The sequence below is a fragment of the Arxiozyma heterogenica genome (genome assembly GCF_036370985.1).
Source record: "Arxiozyma heterogenica strain weizmannii chromosome Unknown scaffold_27, whole genome shotgun sequence".
NCBI lineage: Eukaryota > Fungi > Ascomycota > Saccharomycetes > Saccharomycetales > Saccharomycetaceae > Arxiozyma > Arxiozyma heterogenica.
In genome coordinates, this window is record NW_027042680.1 from 200,439 (window position 1) to 213,781 (window position 13,343).

The 13,343-nt window shown below is 30.6% G+C and overlaps 7 protein-coding genes across 7 annotated transcripts; 4 read left to right on the forward strand and 3 right to left on the reverse strand.

Moving 5' to 3' along the window:
* Positions 1-625: 625 nt before the first annotated feature.
* On the forward strand, positions 626-2,665 carry UBX2 (Ubx2p; the record flags this gene model as incomplete). The annotated part of the gene is made up of 1 exon (XM_064859749.1): positions 626-2,665. The coding sequence occupies one exon, from the start codon at positions 626-628 to the stop codon at positions 2,663-2,665; it is 2,040 nt and encodes a 679-aa protein (XP_064713122.1).
* Positions 2,666-3,256: 591 nt separating this feature from the next.
* ERV25 (Erv25p) lies at positions 3,257-3,901 on the forward strand (the record flags this gene model as incomplete). Its single annotated transcript, XM_064859750.1, has 1 exon — positions 3,257-3,901. The coding sequence occupies one exon, from the start codon at positions 3,257-3,259 to the stop codon at positions 3,899-3,901; it is 645 nt and encodes a 214-aa protein (XP_064713123.1).
* Positions 3,902-4,078: 177 nt separating this feature from the next.
* RAD33 (Rad33p) lies at positions 4,079-4,636 on the reverse strand (the record flags this gene model as incomplete). The annotated part of the gene is made up of 1 exon (XM_064859751.1): positions 4,079-4,636. One exon carries the CDS (start codon positions 4,634-4,636, stop codon positions 4,079-4,081), a length of 558 nt encoding a protein of 185 aa, XP_064713124.1.
* A 633-nt stretch (positions 4,637-5,269) lies between these two features.
* On the forward strand, positions 5,270-8,230 carry SPT5 (transcription elongation factor SPT5; the record flags this gene model as incomplete). Its single annotated transcript, XM_064859752.1, has 1 exon — positions 5,270-8,230. One exon carries the CDS (start codon positions 5,270-5,272, stop codon positions 8,228-8,230), a length of 2,961 nt encoding a protein of 986 aa, XP_064713125.1.
* A 464-nt stretch (positions 8,231-8,694) lies between these two features.
* MRPL39 (mitochondrial 54S ribosomal protein bL33m MRPL39) lies at positions 8,695-8,919 on the reverse strand (the record flags this gene model as incomplete). Its single annotated transcript, XM_064859753.1, has 1 exon — positions 8,695-8,919. The coding sequence occupies one exon, from the start codon at positions 8,917-8,919 to the stop codon at positions 8,695-8,697; it is 225 nt and encodes a 74-aa protein (XP_064713126.1).
* Positions 8,920-9,500: 581 nt separating this feature from the next.
* Positions 9,501-10,331, forward strand: TIF35 (translation initiation factor eIF3 core subunit g; the record flags this gene model as incomplete). The annotated part of the gene is made up of 1 exon (XM_064859754.1): positions 9,501-10,331. One exon carries the CDS (start codon positions 9,501-9,503, stop codon positions 10,329-10,331), a length of 831 nt encoding a protein of 276 aa, XP_064713127.1.
* Positions 10,332-10,826: 495 nt separating this feature from the next.
* Positions 10,827-13,262, reverse strand: SNX41 (Snx41p; the record flags this gene model as incomplete). The annotated part of the gene is made up of 1 exon (XM_064859755.1): positions 10,827-13,262. The coding sequence occupies one exon, from the start codon at positions 13,260-13,262 to the stop codon at positions 10,827-10,829; it is 2,436 nt and encodes an 811-aa protein (XP_064713128.1).
* Between the last annotated feature and the right edge of the window lie 81 nt (positions 13,263-13,343).

Below are 13,343 nucleotides of genomic sequence, written 5' to 3' on the forward strand. Positions count from 1 at the left end.
TAAACAAGGAAAAATTTCACGCAAAAGTAAACAATTACTTGTTTGAAACTAGATTCATATATTTTTAAATGGCTCTCTCATATAAACATTAACATCCATCTTCAGTATATAAAAAAAAATAAGAATGAAAGAAAAAAACAAAATAAAATAAACTGTTGTCGTTAACTTATATCTGCATCAGTAACAACTATACAGACCAATGGTAATTGCTTACTTTAATAAGCCGTTATCGTTACAAAGGAAGTATATTGTGACTTAATTTCTTTTCACTTCATTTCTTCTCCTTTTCTTATCTTCAATTTAGCATTTTCGGGTTTTTGTCTTGCTTTCTTTTCTTTTTCTTTTTTTTATTTTCTTTTATCTTTAGGTTGTTGAATTTTATCCTTAGAATTAGATTACATCTTTAATATACTTGATTATCTAAAATCAAACACCTCTTAATGTGCTTATATTTATTCTTACATCTGCTAGAATAAATACTCTGTGTTTCCTTTATAATAAAACAAAACAAAACAAAATACCAAATATTGATAAAAAGAATATTTAACAAAACAATTACAAAGATATAACTGTTATACTCTAAAACAAAACATAAAACTATACACTTTTTATAAACTATTGTAATATGCCAATCATTATTGCAGCCGATAACGAATTTCATTTGTCGCACGAAGAAGAAGATAAATTAAACCAATTCAAAGCAATATCAGATTTTCCCGATGAAGACTTATCTTTAATTATCAGATTATTAAGAAATCATAGTTGGAATCTAGAAGCCGCTTTATCCCGCTATTTCGACGGCAATTGGAGAGAAAATATGGGATCTGTTATCACTCCTTCACAGAATAATCCATTTATAGATGTTTCTTTCCCTGAACCAGTGACTAATACATTACCGTTATCACCACAAATGACAACGGCAACAACAAGAAATAATTTCAATACTACTGATCCCAATATATCCACTAACTATAATGATATTAATAATACATCCTTTTTCCGCACCAAAAGACTGATTCCATCGATACCTATAGTCAATAGGCTACCTGCAGACTTTAAAAGTAAATTTCAATTGGTTGGATTAACTAAGGGTAATGTTCCATACTATACTACAGCAACCACAACCTATAATAATAGCCAAAACATATTTTATTTACTATTTCTTTTCATCCCACAATCTATCTTCAAGATAGTCTCTTTTCTTTGGTCTGTCTTATCAAAATTGTTTAACAATGGTTCTGCCACAATTGTTAATAAACCAAAGATTTTTAGACTGCCTAAACACCCAACTCAAAATACAAATCCAATAAAATTATCACAAGTATTGATATCCAATGATACTGGCACATTAAATACAACGTTAATGAAACAAAAATTAACTAAATTAAATGACTTACTTGGTAATATAGATAACAACCGCGACTATAATGACAGAATACCATTTAACGACATGTTGGACATCTGTGAAAAGGAATTCAAGTTTTTGTTAGTGATTCTATTGGGTGATCTTGATATGGAATCCAGAGATACTAATAAATTTGATACCAATTCGCAAAAATTCTTGTCTCATGTATTATTAGATGACGGAGTAATGAAAATCCTACATGATTATAAAGATGATTTACTTGTGTATATGGGTTCGGTAACCGAGATTGAACCATGGTTAGTGGCTAGGAATTTAAATGTTAAATATACTCCAGAATGCTTTATGATTGGTAATGTACTTAATTCAAACAACTCAGTGAATGGAACTTTAAGGTTAAGTGTTTTAAGTAAGTTAAAGATTACATCACCTAGAAGGTTACAAAATTCCTTGAAATTGGTATTTGATAGGTATAATGCGGAACTAGTGGTTGGTAGGAATGAAATGGAAGAGTTAAAGATGTCTAGAGAAATCAAACAGTTACAGGAGCAAGCATATCAAGAATCCTTGTTGAAGGATCAATTAAAGGAAGAAGCCAAACAATTAAAACTACAAGAAGCAAAACAAAAACAAATGGAGGAAATAAATAGACTGAATCAATTAAAAATTAAAGAAACTTATAAATCATTAAAGTGGTTATCTAACTGTATTAATATCTTCAAAGATGAATTATCGAAAGTCTCTATGAATCAAGAAAGTCATGATTGTAAGAAAAAAAAATTGGCCACATTGCAATTTAGAACTTCGAAGGGTACTAGATTTATTAAAAAATTCGATGAAGCTACATCCTTATATTCCATCTATATAAATATTGGATGTCACTTATTTTTACAAACTGATTCATTAAACATCGATTCATGGAAGCAAAGTATATTGGATAAAATAAAAAAGTTAAAAAGTGATGAATCATTACTATGTTTTAAGGGTGCTGCTTCCATGGTAGGAGGAGAAAATATTGATGTTGCAGAATTAGAAACATTAGTTCAAGAAGAGTTAATGAAATTTAAAAATATAGAAGGGCAAAACAGACTAAATCGTGATATTAAGAACAATCAGTCTTTTGAATTAGAGTTTAACTTTGAACTAGTGTCTCCATTTCCAAGGTATCAGGTGCCAATAGAAAAAACAGTGACTGTTAAAGAAATCCCTCAGTTATGGCCAAATGGGAGTCTTTTAATAGAAGAAATTATTAATGAAGAAGAAACTTCTGAAGAAGGATCGGAATATGACGAAGAAGAATAAAAAAAGAAAGCAAGGATAACTAAACTAATGATATATTATGTTATTAATATTATTATAATATAAATGATCGTTTAATAATATATACATTTTTAAATCCATCTTTCAAATTTCCACAATAAGAATGATCAACATATTTTGTTATCTTGATTCACCTGCCTTGTACCACCTTGGATAGTTATCTTCCCTGACTTTTAAAAATTATCTAAAGAATCCTTTGAGTTTGACTCTCGTATTATAGATAATTTAAAGACCAAAAATGGGAAAAAACCGTAACAATATTTTTTTTTCTTTTTTATGTGTCGTCTTTCGATATATTTTTTTTCTTGTTTATCTTTTTCTACCAGTTGGAAAAACATTTTGAAAAAAAAAAATAATACTTAAAAGTTCTACAACCCATTGTAATTTATTTAAAATAAGCAAAACACGTAATACGTAAAATAGTAACATTGATACCTCGAACAAACTAAAATTAGTGTTAGGTGTATTCTCACTTTAGATATCCGTATTAGAATACACTGGTGAACTCTTTATATATAAGAATATAGCCAAACACAAATACCGACATACACATAAAGAAAAAAATAGAAAAAAATGTTTGAGCAAATTGCTTCAACCGCTTGGATAGCTTTCTTATTCCTTCTAACTATTCCTATCAATGCTCTACATTTAGATATTCCAGCCACAATGCACCCTGACCCCATCTGTATTCGTGATTTCACTAACGAGGGTCAATTAGTGGTTCTTCATGTTCATTCTGATGGTTCTGTTGGTGATGGCCAAAAATTGAGTCTATTTGTCCGTGATTCTCATGGCAACGAATTCCGTAACAAAAAGGATTTTGCTGGTGATATCAAAGTTGCTTTTACTGCACCATCTACCTCTTCTTTTGACATCTGTTTTGAAAATGTTGCACAATCTCAAGGTAGATCAATGTTTAGATCGGTTGAACTGGACACTGAAATTGGCTCTGAAGCTCGTGACTGGAATTTAATTAGTGCAAATGAAAAATTAAAACCAATTGAGGTTGAATTACGTAAGATTGAAGAATTGACTGATGAAATTGTTGATGAATTAGCATATTTGAAAAATAGAGAAGAAAGATTGAGAGATACAAATGAATCCACCAATAGTAGAGTTCGTAACTTCTCTATTTTAATTATTGTCATATTGGCTTGCTTAGGTACATGGCAAGTCAATTACTTGAGAAATTTCTTTAAAGCTAAACACATTATTTAAAATCAAGTATATTTATCTGTATATTTTTTGTTTTATATTATATTTATAGTCTAAATTTCTTTGCAAATATATATATACATAAATGTATTTTGATAAGAAATAAGAAATAAAGAAAATATTTACAAAGATTAGCTGTATGGCTCTTCTTTTTCTTTTACTCTTTCTTTTTGAAATTATTTAGAATTGAAGGTATCCTAATCTTCCTAAAACGTTAGCAAAATCTAGATATGTCATATATACCCTTGAGCCACCTGTGGCACAGGACATCATTCCTATAATATCAAAATGCTTACTGTTGCTTTTACTACTAATCACATTATTATTTAAAAGAGTATCAATCTTTTGTAAATCCTTAACACTTAATACATGGTCCTTTAATCTCACATTAGGAAAATTATCTAACCTGCCAGAATTTTTTACCAAAAGATTCCAAAACGAAGTAATAATATCATCATTATTCATATATATTAATAAATGGTAGGTAACTTTGACAATTTTATCAAAATCTATCACTTTGGTATCCTCAACTACAACATCCTCGATTCTAACCAATTTATATAATTCATGAGGCATTTGTAAATCTTCAAAATAACTGTTAAGATCTGTCGTATCCATATCATGTTCTATGCTATATTTAGCAAATGTTTCCAGAATTTCATCTTCAATTTCTTGCGGTATTTTACAATTTTGGAAATTATCTACTACTGAATAATCTAAACTCTTCTTTCCACTCATGGTTTAGCTATTTCATAATAATAATTATAGTAATAATGACTTAAGATATTACTGAGAGAAGTAAAAACACTCTCCTATTCATAATATGTAAAATGAACAACGTATCAAACCTACACTTATATCCGTATATTTCTTCTCCTATAAAAAGTATTAATTACACAGTTCTGAAAAGGAATAGATGGTTCACATATTGTAGCTAGATATACTTCATCAACTTTGTACATGTCAACTAATATGCCCCTGCTTTGTGTAGGTATAGTAACCATCATCATCCGTTGACTGCATTCAAAATACCAACATTCCATTTCAATTGACACTACCATATTTCACAAATTCTTCTTCTAAGATATTGTTCGTGGTAAATGATATTGTCTAGGTGGAGATTGGAAAAAAAACATGTTAAAGAAGAAATAACAAAGATAAAGAAGACAAATAGATCAGCCAACTGCATAACAATAACAACAACTACAAAAACTACCAAAAATTTGTCTAATCATTTGCTTGTTTAGCTCTAATAATTAATTGAAATAAGAACTGGAATATCACCATAATATCAATTATTTTTTCTCTAAACTTTTGCTCTTAGAGTACCATTAGTTAGAAAAATTAGTAGTAAAATAAAATAGAACCAAGATGAGTGAAAACAGTCAACTGCAGACTGAAGTAAAGCAATCAGATAGTGCAGAGTCAAAACCAGACTCTGTAGTATCAAATAATCAAGATACAGATTCCAATAATATATCTACTGAAAGTTCAAAAGAATCACATAAAAGAAGTTATGATGAAATGTCCAAAGAATCAGATAATCAAGTTAAAGATGAAACAAAAGAGGAGGGTATAGATGAGGCAACAAAGACAGAAACTAATGAAAAATCCGAAGAGAAAAATATAGCAGAAAATGAAGAAGATCAAGAACAGCAACAAGAAGTAGAGTATGATGAAGATGAGCTAGATGAAGATGATGAAGAGGAAGAGGAAGAAGAGGTTCCATCGAAAAGACAACGTCATGAAAGAAATAGATTTTTGGATATCGAAGCTGAAGTTAGTGAAGATGAGGAAGAAGATGAAGATGAAGAAGAATCTGAATTAGTCAGAGAAGGTTTTATTACTCGTGATGACGAGCATGATGAAGAAGGTCTTGGAGGTAGAAGAGATGATAGATTACATAGAAAGTTAGACAGAGATTTGCATAAGACATCCGAAGAGGATGCTCAACGTTTAGCTAAAGAGTTACGTGAGAGATATGGGAGAAGTAGTTCCAAGCAATATAGAGCAGCTACTCAGGATGGTTACATCCCACAAAGATTCCTTTTACCAAGTGTGGATACTGCCACAATTTGGGGTGTGCGTGTTAGACCAGGTAAAGAAAAGGAGTTAGTTAGAAAATTGTTGAAGAAAAAATTTAATTTGGATAGAGCTATGGGTAAGAAGAAGTTGAAAATTTTATCCATTTTCCAAAGAGATAATTATCATGGTAGAATTTATATCGAAGCGCCTAAACAATCAGTAATTGAAAAGTTTTGTAACGGTGTTCCAGATATTTATATCAGTCAAAAGCTGTTAATTCCTGTCCAAGAATTACCATTATTATTAAAACCAAATAAATCTGATGATGTTATTTTAGAAGAAGGTAACTATGTTCGTATTAAGAGGGGTGTATACAAAGGAGATCTTGCCGTTGTGGATCAAATCAGTGAAAATAACTTAGAAGTCATGTTAAAAATTGTTCCACGTCTAGATTACGGTAAATTTGATGAGATTGATAGTAAGACCGGCCAGCGTAAGGCTAGAAGGCCCACTTTTGCACATAGACCACCTCCACAACTGTTTAATCCAACTATGGCTTTAAGATTAGATCAAGCTAATTTGTACAAAAGAGATGATCATCATTTTACTTATAAGAATGACGATTATATCGATGGGTACCTATATAAATCCTTTAAAGTTCAATTTGTGGAAACCAAGAATATTCAGCCAACTGTAGAAGAGTTAGCAAGATTCGGGTCAAAGGATGGTAATGTTGATTTAACTAATATTTCCCAAACAATTAAGAAGTATCAGGCCTCTAAAGTGACATTCCAACCAGGTGATCGTGTGGAAGTTTTGTCTGGTGAACAAAGAGGTTCTAAAGGTATTGTTACAAAGACTACTACTGATATTGCTACCGTGAAGTTACCTGAATTCCCATTAAAGCCATTAGAATTTCCAATATCTACATTAAGAAAAATATTTGAACCTGGTGATCATGTTACAGTTATTAATGGTGATCGTCAAGGTGATGCAGGTTTGGTTCTTGTAGTCAGACAGGGCCAAGTTACTTTTATGTCAAATCAAACAAGACAAGAAGTCACAATTACTGCGAACAATTTATCCAAATCTATTGATTCAACACCCACTTCGAGTGAATATTCTTTGCATGATATTGTTCAGTTAAGTGCTAAAGATGTAGCATGTATTGTTCAAGCAGGTCATGATATTTTTAAAGTTATTGATGATTCGGGTAAAGTAATTACCATAACTAAAGGTTCCATATTAAACAAAATTAATACATCTAAGCTACGTAGCGCCACAGTAGACAATAATGGTAATGAAATCAAAATTGGTGATACTGTGGTAGAGAAATTAGGTGCTCGTAGAGAAGGTCAAGTATTGTATATTCATAATCAGCAAGTTTTTGTTATGTCTAAAAAAATTGTGGAGAATGCAGGTGTCTTTGTTATTAACTCGTCAAATATTGACGCTGTTGCATCTAAAGATAATTTGTTGCATACACAGATGAATTTAAACAAGATGAATCCAGAGATTATGACCAGAATGAGACCACCATCTATGGGTGTTGCTCAATTGAATTCACAACCAAGAATGGGACGTGAAGTTGCTATTGGTAAAACAGTAAGAATACGTTCTGCAGGTTATAAAGGTCAACTTGGTATTGTTAAAGATGTCAATGGTGATAAGGCAACTGTTGAGCTACATTCTAAGAATAAACATATCACAATTGATAAGCGTAAATTAACTTATTATAATCGTGAAGGTGGTGACGGTATTACATATGAGGAATTGGTCAGCAGACGTGGAAGATTACCACAAGCCAGAATGGGACCAAGTTATGTCAGTGCTCCAAGAACTGATGGTACTATGCCTGGTGCAACTGGTCCAGATACATCTGCTTTAAGCAATCCACTATCTGGTGGTATGACTCCTGGTTGGAGTGCATTTGATGGTGGTAAAACGCCTGCTATACATAGTCAACAGGCAGTGGGTTCAGCTTCCACATGGGGTGGTGCGTCTACCTGGGGAGGTCAAGCGTCAGGTTCTACCTCCACGTGGGGTGGTGCTTCTGCATGGGGAGGTCAAGGCGCGGGTGCCACATCTACTTGGGGTGGAGCATCTACCTGGGGTAATAAATCTGCTTATGGTGGTGCTTCTACATGGGCCTCTGGAGGTGATAGTACAGGAGCGACATCCACATGGGGTGGTGCTTCGACCTGGGGTAATAAGTCCTCTTATGGTGGTGCCTCTACATGGGGTAATCAAAATGTCCAAGGTGATAAGTCTAACTATGGTGGGAACAGTACATGGGGCTCACATTGATAAAAATATACTGCCTATATTTACACTAAAAAATATAAAATAATTAGAAATAGAAACGTTCCATTCGCATGATGTGTACCAAAAAAATATGGGATCAAGTTTTTAATGTCATATATAATTATAAAAAACTAAATTCATCTATATAATATTAATATTTATTTTTACGAATAATAAAATTTTAAAATAGAGTACTCGTGTATGTGTATTTTTATGTGCCGTACATTTTTGTTAGTGTATATGAGAAGTTGGCCAATGATGAGCTTTATTACTGCGTTTCTATGCATTTTAATAAAGGGTTGAATATTATCCCATTAACAATATTACATATACATCTGCATATATATTTAGTCCTATATATGTATATATTTGTGTATCATTAGATTTTCCATTGAATTCTTTTATTTTATTGTATATGTCTACACTCATTATACTATTTACAGATATTACCTCTTTTATTAGAAGTTTTATACTTTTACACCCTTTGGTGCTCTTGAAAAGATTACAGGTTTTCTTTCAGCAACTTTTCTATTCTTTGATTCTTTAAATAACACATGTCTTTTTACCACAGGATCGTATCTTACTTGAGTCACCATTGGTGCACCCTTTTTAACTGTAATATGTCTAAAATAACCGGTTGCAGCAGTAGAAACCAATTTTATTACCGACGTCTTAACTTTTGCGTTAGCCATTGAATAAATTAATGATTTTTCTTTGTACTGCCAAAAAAAAACAAATATGCAAATAAAAATAATAAAAAATATATGATATTTTGAATTGTTTGTTTAAATAAATTCCAAAGACAACAGATTGTTTCTTCTAAATGACATAGAAGATTCACAATTGTTTACAGGATCTTGTTCTTTTTTGCTATACTCCTAAAGAAAACATATCACTTTAAAATCCTTTAAAGCAAATAACCAAAAAATAATAGATCAAGAAAAAATAAGAAAACTAAATAAAACAGAGCGATCCTCAGGGATCGAACACTGTCGCACAAAATAAACAAACCCTAATTTATTCTTGATCATAACTTACGAACCCTAATTTAACACTACAAAAAAAATTTTTTTTATTTACTAAAGGCAAAATCTAACAACAGATGAGAGAAAAGATAAACAACTGATTTATAATGTAAGACAATATATAGTAACGTTAAAGTAGTCTAAAGTATTATCAATCACTTAAATTGACTTTTCAAGCCTGCACATAAGAGAAAAGCTTAAATCTAGATTACTGCAGTAATAAGAAATACATCTTTATTTAAAGCAGAATGTCACAAGTAGTAGCTCCAGAGATTATTGAAAACCCAGATGGTTCAAAATCTGTGATTACATATAAAGAAGAAAATGGTGAGAAATTTAAAATCATTCAAAAAATTAGAGAAGTCAAAGTTACTGAAAAAGTCCATAAATCTGTTGCTGAAAGAATGAAGTGGCATAAATATGGTCTAGAAAAAAACTCACCACCAGGTCCCAATGATTCTACCACTCAACTAGGTGAAGAAGTAGAACTAAGATTAAGCAGAAATTGGAAACAAGTTGAATTTGAAAGAACACAGAAGACAAAAGTTGCTTCTGCTAAGACACTTACTTGTAGATTATGTGGTAATGATCATTACACTATGAGTTGTCCATTCAAGAAGATCTTGAATGAAATATCTGCTTTAGAAGATCCAGCTTCAGCAGGTACTGTCACTGAAGAAGATGCTGCTGAATTAAAGACTGCTGAAAGTGCTGATAATAGTAAGGCTTCCGGTAGTCGTTCATATGTTCCACCATCGTTACGTGCTGGGTCCAGAGATCCATCTTCTAATGCATACAGAGATGCTAGAGAACGTGATGACATGTGTACATTGAAGATCATGCAATTGAATGAAAATGCTGATGAAAATACCTTAAGAGAAGAGTTATTATTTCCATTTGCACCAATTCCAAAAGTTGTTGTTGTTAGAAATAAAGAAACTGGTAGATCTAGAGGTTTTGCGTTTGTTACTTTCTCTAGTGAGGAAATGGCTGAAAAGGCTTTACATTTCTTGGATGGTAGAGGTTTTATGAATTTAATTTTGAAAGTTGACTGGTCTAAACCAAAGCCACCAAAATAAACTTAAACTGAAATTGTAAAGTTTAATAAATAAAGTTAGTAATTTGAAAGGCCATCCTTGTCGAAGATGAAAAAAATAGGAAAAAAGTGGGATGCAAATGTAAATTACAATAATTAGAAAGCCAAATAAAAACAAATTCTTATATAAAAAAAAACTTATTGATGTAAATTCATTAGTGTATGTGTATATCTATCATTATATATTTGTAAAGATTAACCAAATACGATATTATTATTTTAGTTTAATATGGGAAATTGTTACTTGTAGTAATACTGGACATGTTGTAAATTTTTACTATTTATTTTTTCTGTACTCTTAGTTAATTTTGAGATAGTAACTGTCCAAATTATATAAATGTATCGGTATATGTACATACAATGTTTACATACCTATTTATTAACACATGTAAATAGAGATGATATTTATATATTAGGATAATAGCAAACAGGTTTTTATTAATGTTCATATATGTATTGGTTGACTATCTTATTCTCTTTATATGCAATCAATTTTTGCTTTTGTTTGATGCCACGTGGTTAGACATTCTTTTATCCAATTTAATATAGCTTTTGTAATATTTTTTAACATCATGTGACAAGTCTTTTTTATAAATCTTAGTAAGTAGTTTAGATTCTTTAATGTGGATTCAATAACTTGTTGTAAATCCGAATGAATGAGAGTTTCACAATCTTTCAACTTGATTAACTCTTTATTTAATTTCTCGATTTCTTCATCTCTTTCCATTTTAGTTAAAAATTCAGGTTCAATTTGACCGAATTTATTCTTAATTTTATTTTTTCTTTTATTCAATCTTTTTTTACTCTTCTGTAATTGTAGTTGGATCAATAGTTGAGAATCATTAATTATTTGGGACGTGGAATCAGTTTCCGAGAATTCTACTCCAATATCATCGTCTGAATCAGTTTTCTTGTTCTGTGTGTTCATATTTTTAATAGCAGTTGCTATTGTCGGTGATGAAAGAGCATCTCTTTTTAAAACCATATCTAACCTTTGCATTTTATTGTCAAAATTTTTTAGTTCATTCAATCTATGCTTTCTTCTATGTATAGTATTAACAATGATTTGATATTGAACAAATTTCAGATTTTTAAATAAGATTATCCTTCTTGAGTCCTTAATAAATTTTATCAAATCATCTAATGGTTCCTCTATAACATTTGTCAAATTTTCAATTAAAATTTCCAGTGTAACATAGTTCACATCGTATGAATGGCCTACTTTTTCAATAGCCATTTGTAATTGTCTAATGGATTCTAAAGGAGTCGATGAAGATGTAGCCGCGAATGATGGGAGTGAGGTTTCCAATGACAATGCATTATAATATGCTCCTAATTCAGCAAATTGTGATGATAAAGAATGAATATGAAATTTATTATTTTTAATCTTTGATAAAAGTGGTTGTAAGGAATATAAATATTGATTAATTTGAGATTCTAGTTTATTAAAATCGTTTAAGTGGAATTTTTGGATTGACTCCATTGACATGTTTTGATTTAGAAGAAATTTATTCATGATATCATTATAATTATTATTATTGGTAGTTGTGGTGGTAGCAGTAGTTATACTACCACGGATATCATTATCACTATTATTGATAGTATTATTATTAGCTGAATTCAAAGAATTTGGAGCAGGTAATAAAAGATGCAAAGGACTTGGTTTAGTCACGTTCAAGGGTGGTGCTAAAATGTTATTATTAGGCAAAACTGAGATTGGAGGAGAATTTAATACATCTTTCCAAAGATAGTTTGGATTTAAAAATTTTTGAAACACTGATAATTTTTGAATCTCTTCAATTTTATTACAATGATTTAGAAACGCCATTAATCTTCTTTGTCTCATGGATATAATTCTTTGATCGTTTTTAGCATTAATGGGATTCAAAAAATATTTGAATATTGAATGTTTTGATGGAATTGGTGGGATTATTACAGTTGGCAGCAATTTAAGCAATACTTGGTATAAAGAATAGAACTCAGAATAACGTCTTGTTACTTCTTGTTCGATAGTTTGGCCTGTATTCTCATCAATAATCTTACTTCTAATGATATAACCAATTGCATGTTTTCCCCATGGATCATTATATTCACCTGAATCTACAATAACAATTGGACCATTGAAAAATGAGTTTGACATGTTATTGTTATGGTCCTGTGTGTTCTCATCTTTGATATTATTACTAGTGGTAGTAGTAATATTGTTGTCCTTACTATATATATATGGATTGTTAGTTATATAATTTTTTTGATAAGGTAAAGACATCGAAATAGATAAATTTTCAAATGGTTCTAGATCAGTTGTATTATTACTTGAATTGTTTCTATTACCTTTGCTTGTGTTATTATTATTATTATTATTATTATTATTTGAAATTGGATTTATGGAATTATTAAATGGTTGATCCAAACTAAGGATATGTGAATCTGAATTATTTGAATTTATTAAATTTGTTGAAGAGGAAGAAGATGATGAGGAAGATGGAAAAGAAGCGGAATGCAATGGAGATGAAGAGGACTTTAAGAATGTTATTGAGGAATTATTCTTCGGAGTATTATTTATTGAGTCGATATGATCGCTATCATATAAATATTGAGGTCTTGTTGGTGTCAGTAAATTATTATTATTATGATTAGTAGTAGTATTTATGTGTGTATATAAGTTAATATCATGGATACCAGACGCAAACAAATGAGTAGTGCCTGAAAATGGATTATTATCATATTCAAAATTATCACTTACATCATTTTCATCATCATGTATGTTATTTGAAGTGACAGAAATTATTGGATTCTTATCTACAATATTATCTCTGTTCGAAGCCTTATTTACAATTATATTGTTGCTACTCTCGTTGTTATTAGCATTAGTAGTAGTAGTAGCAGGACTGTCTATTATTGAAGATTGCGACATTGATGGCAATACCAAAGACTTTATTGTATAATATTGGAATATGAATTATTAGTTGAATATTCAAGTATCAAATATTAAATG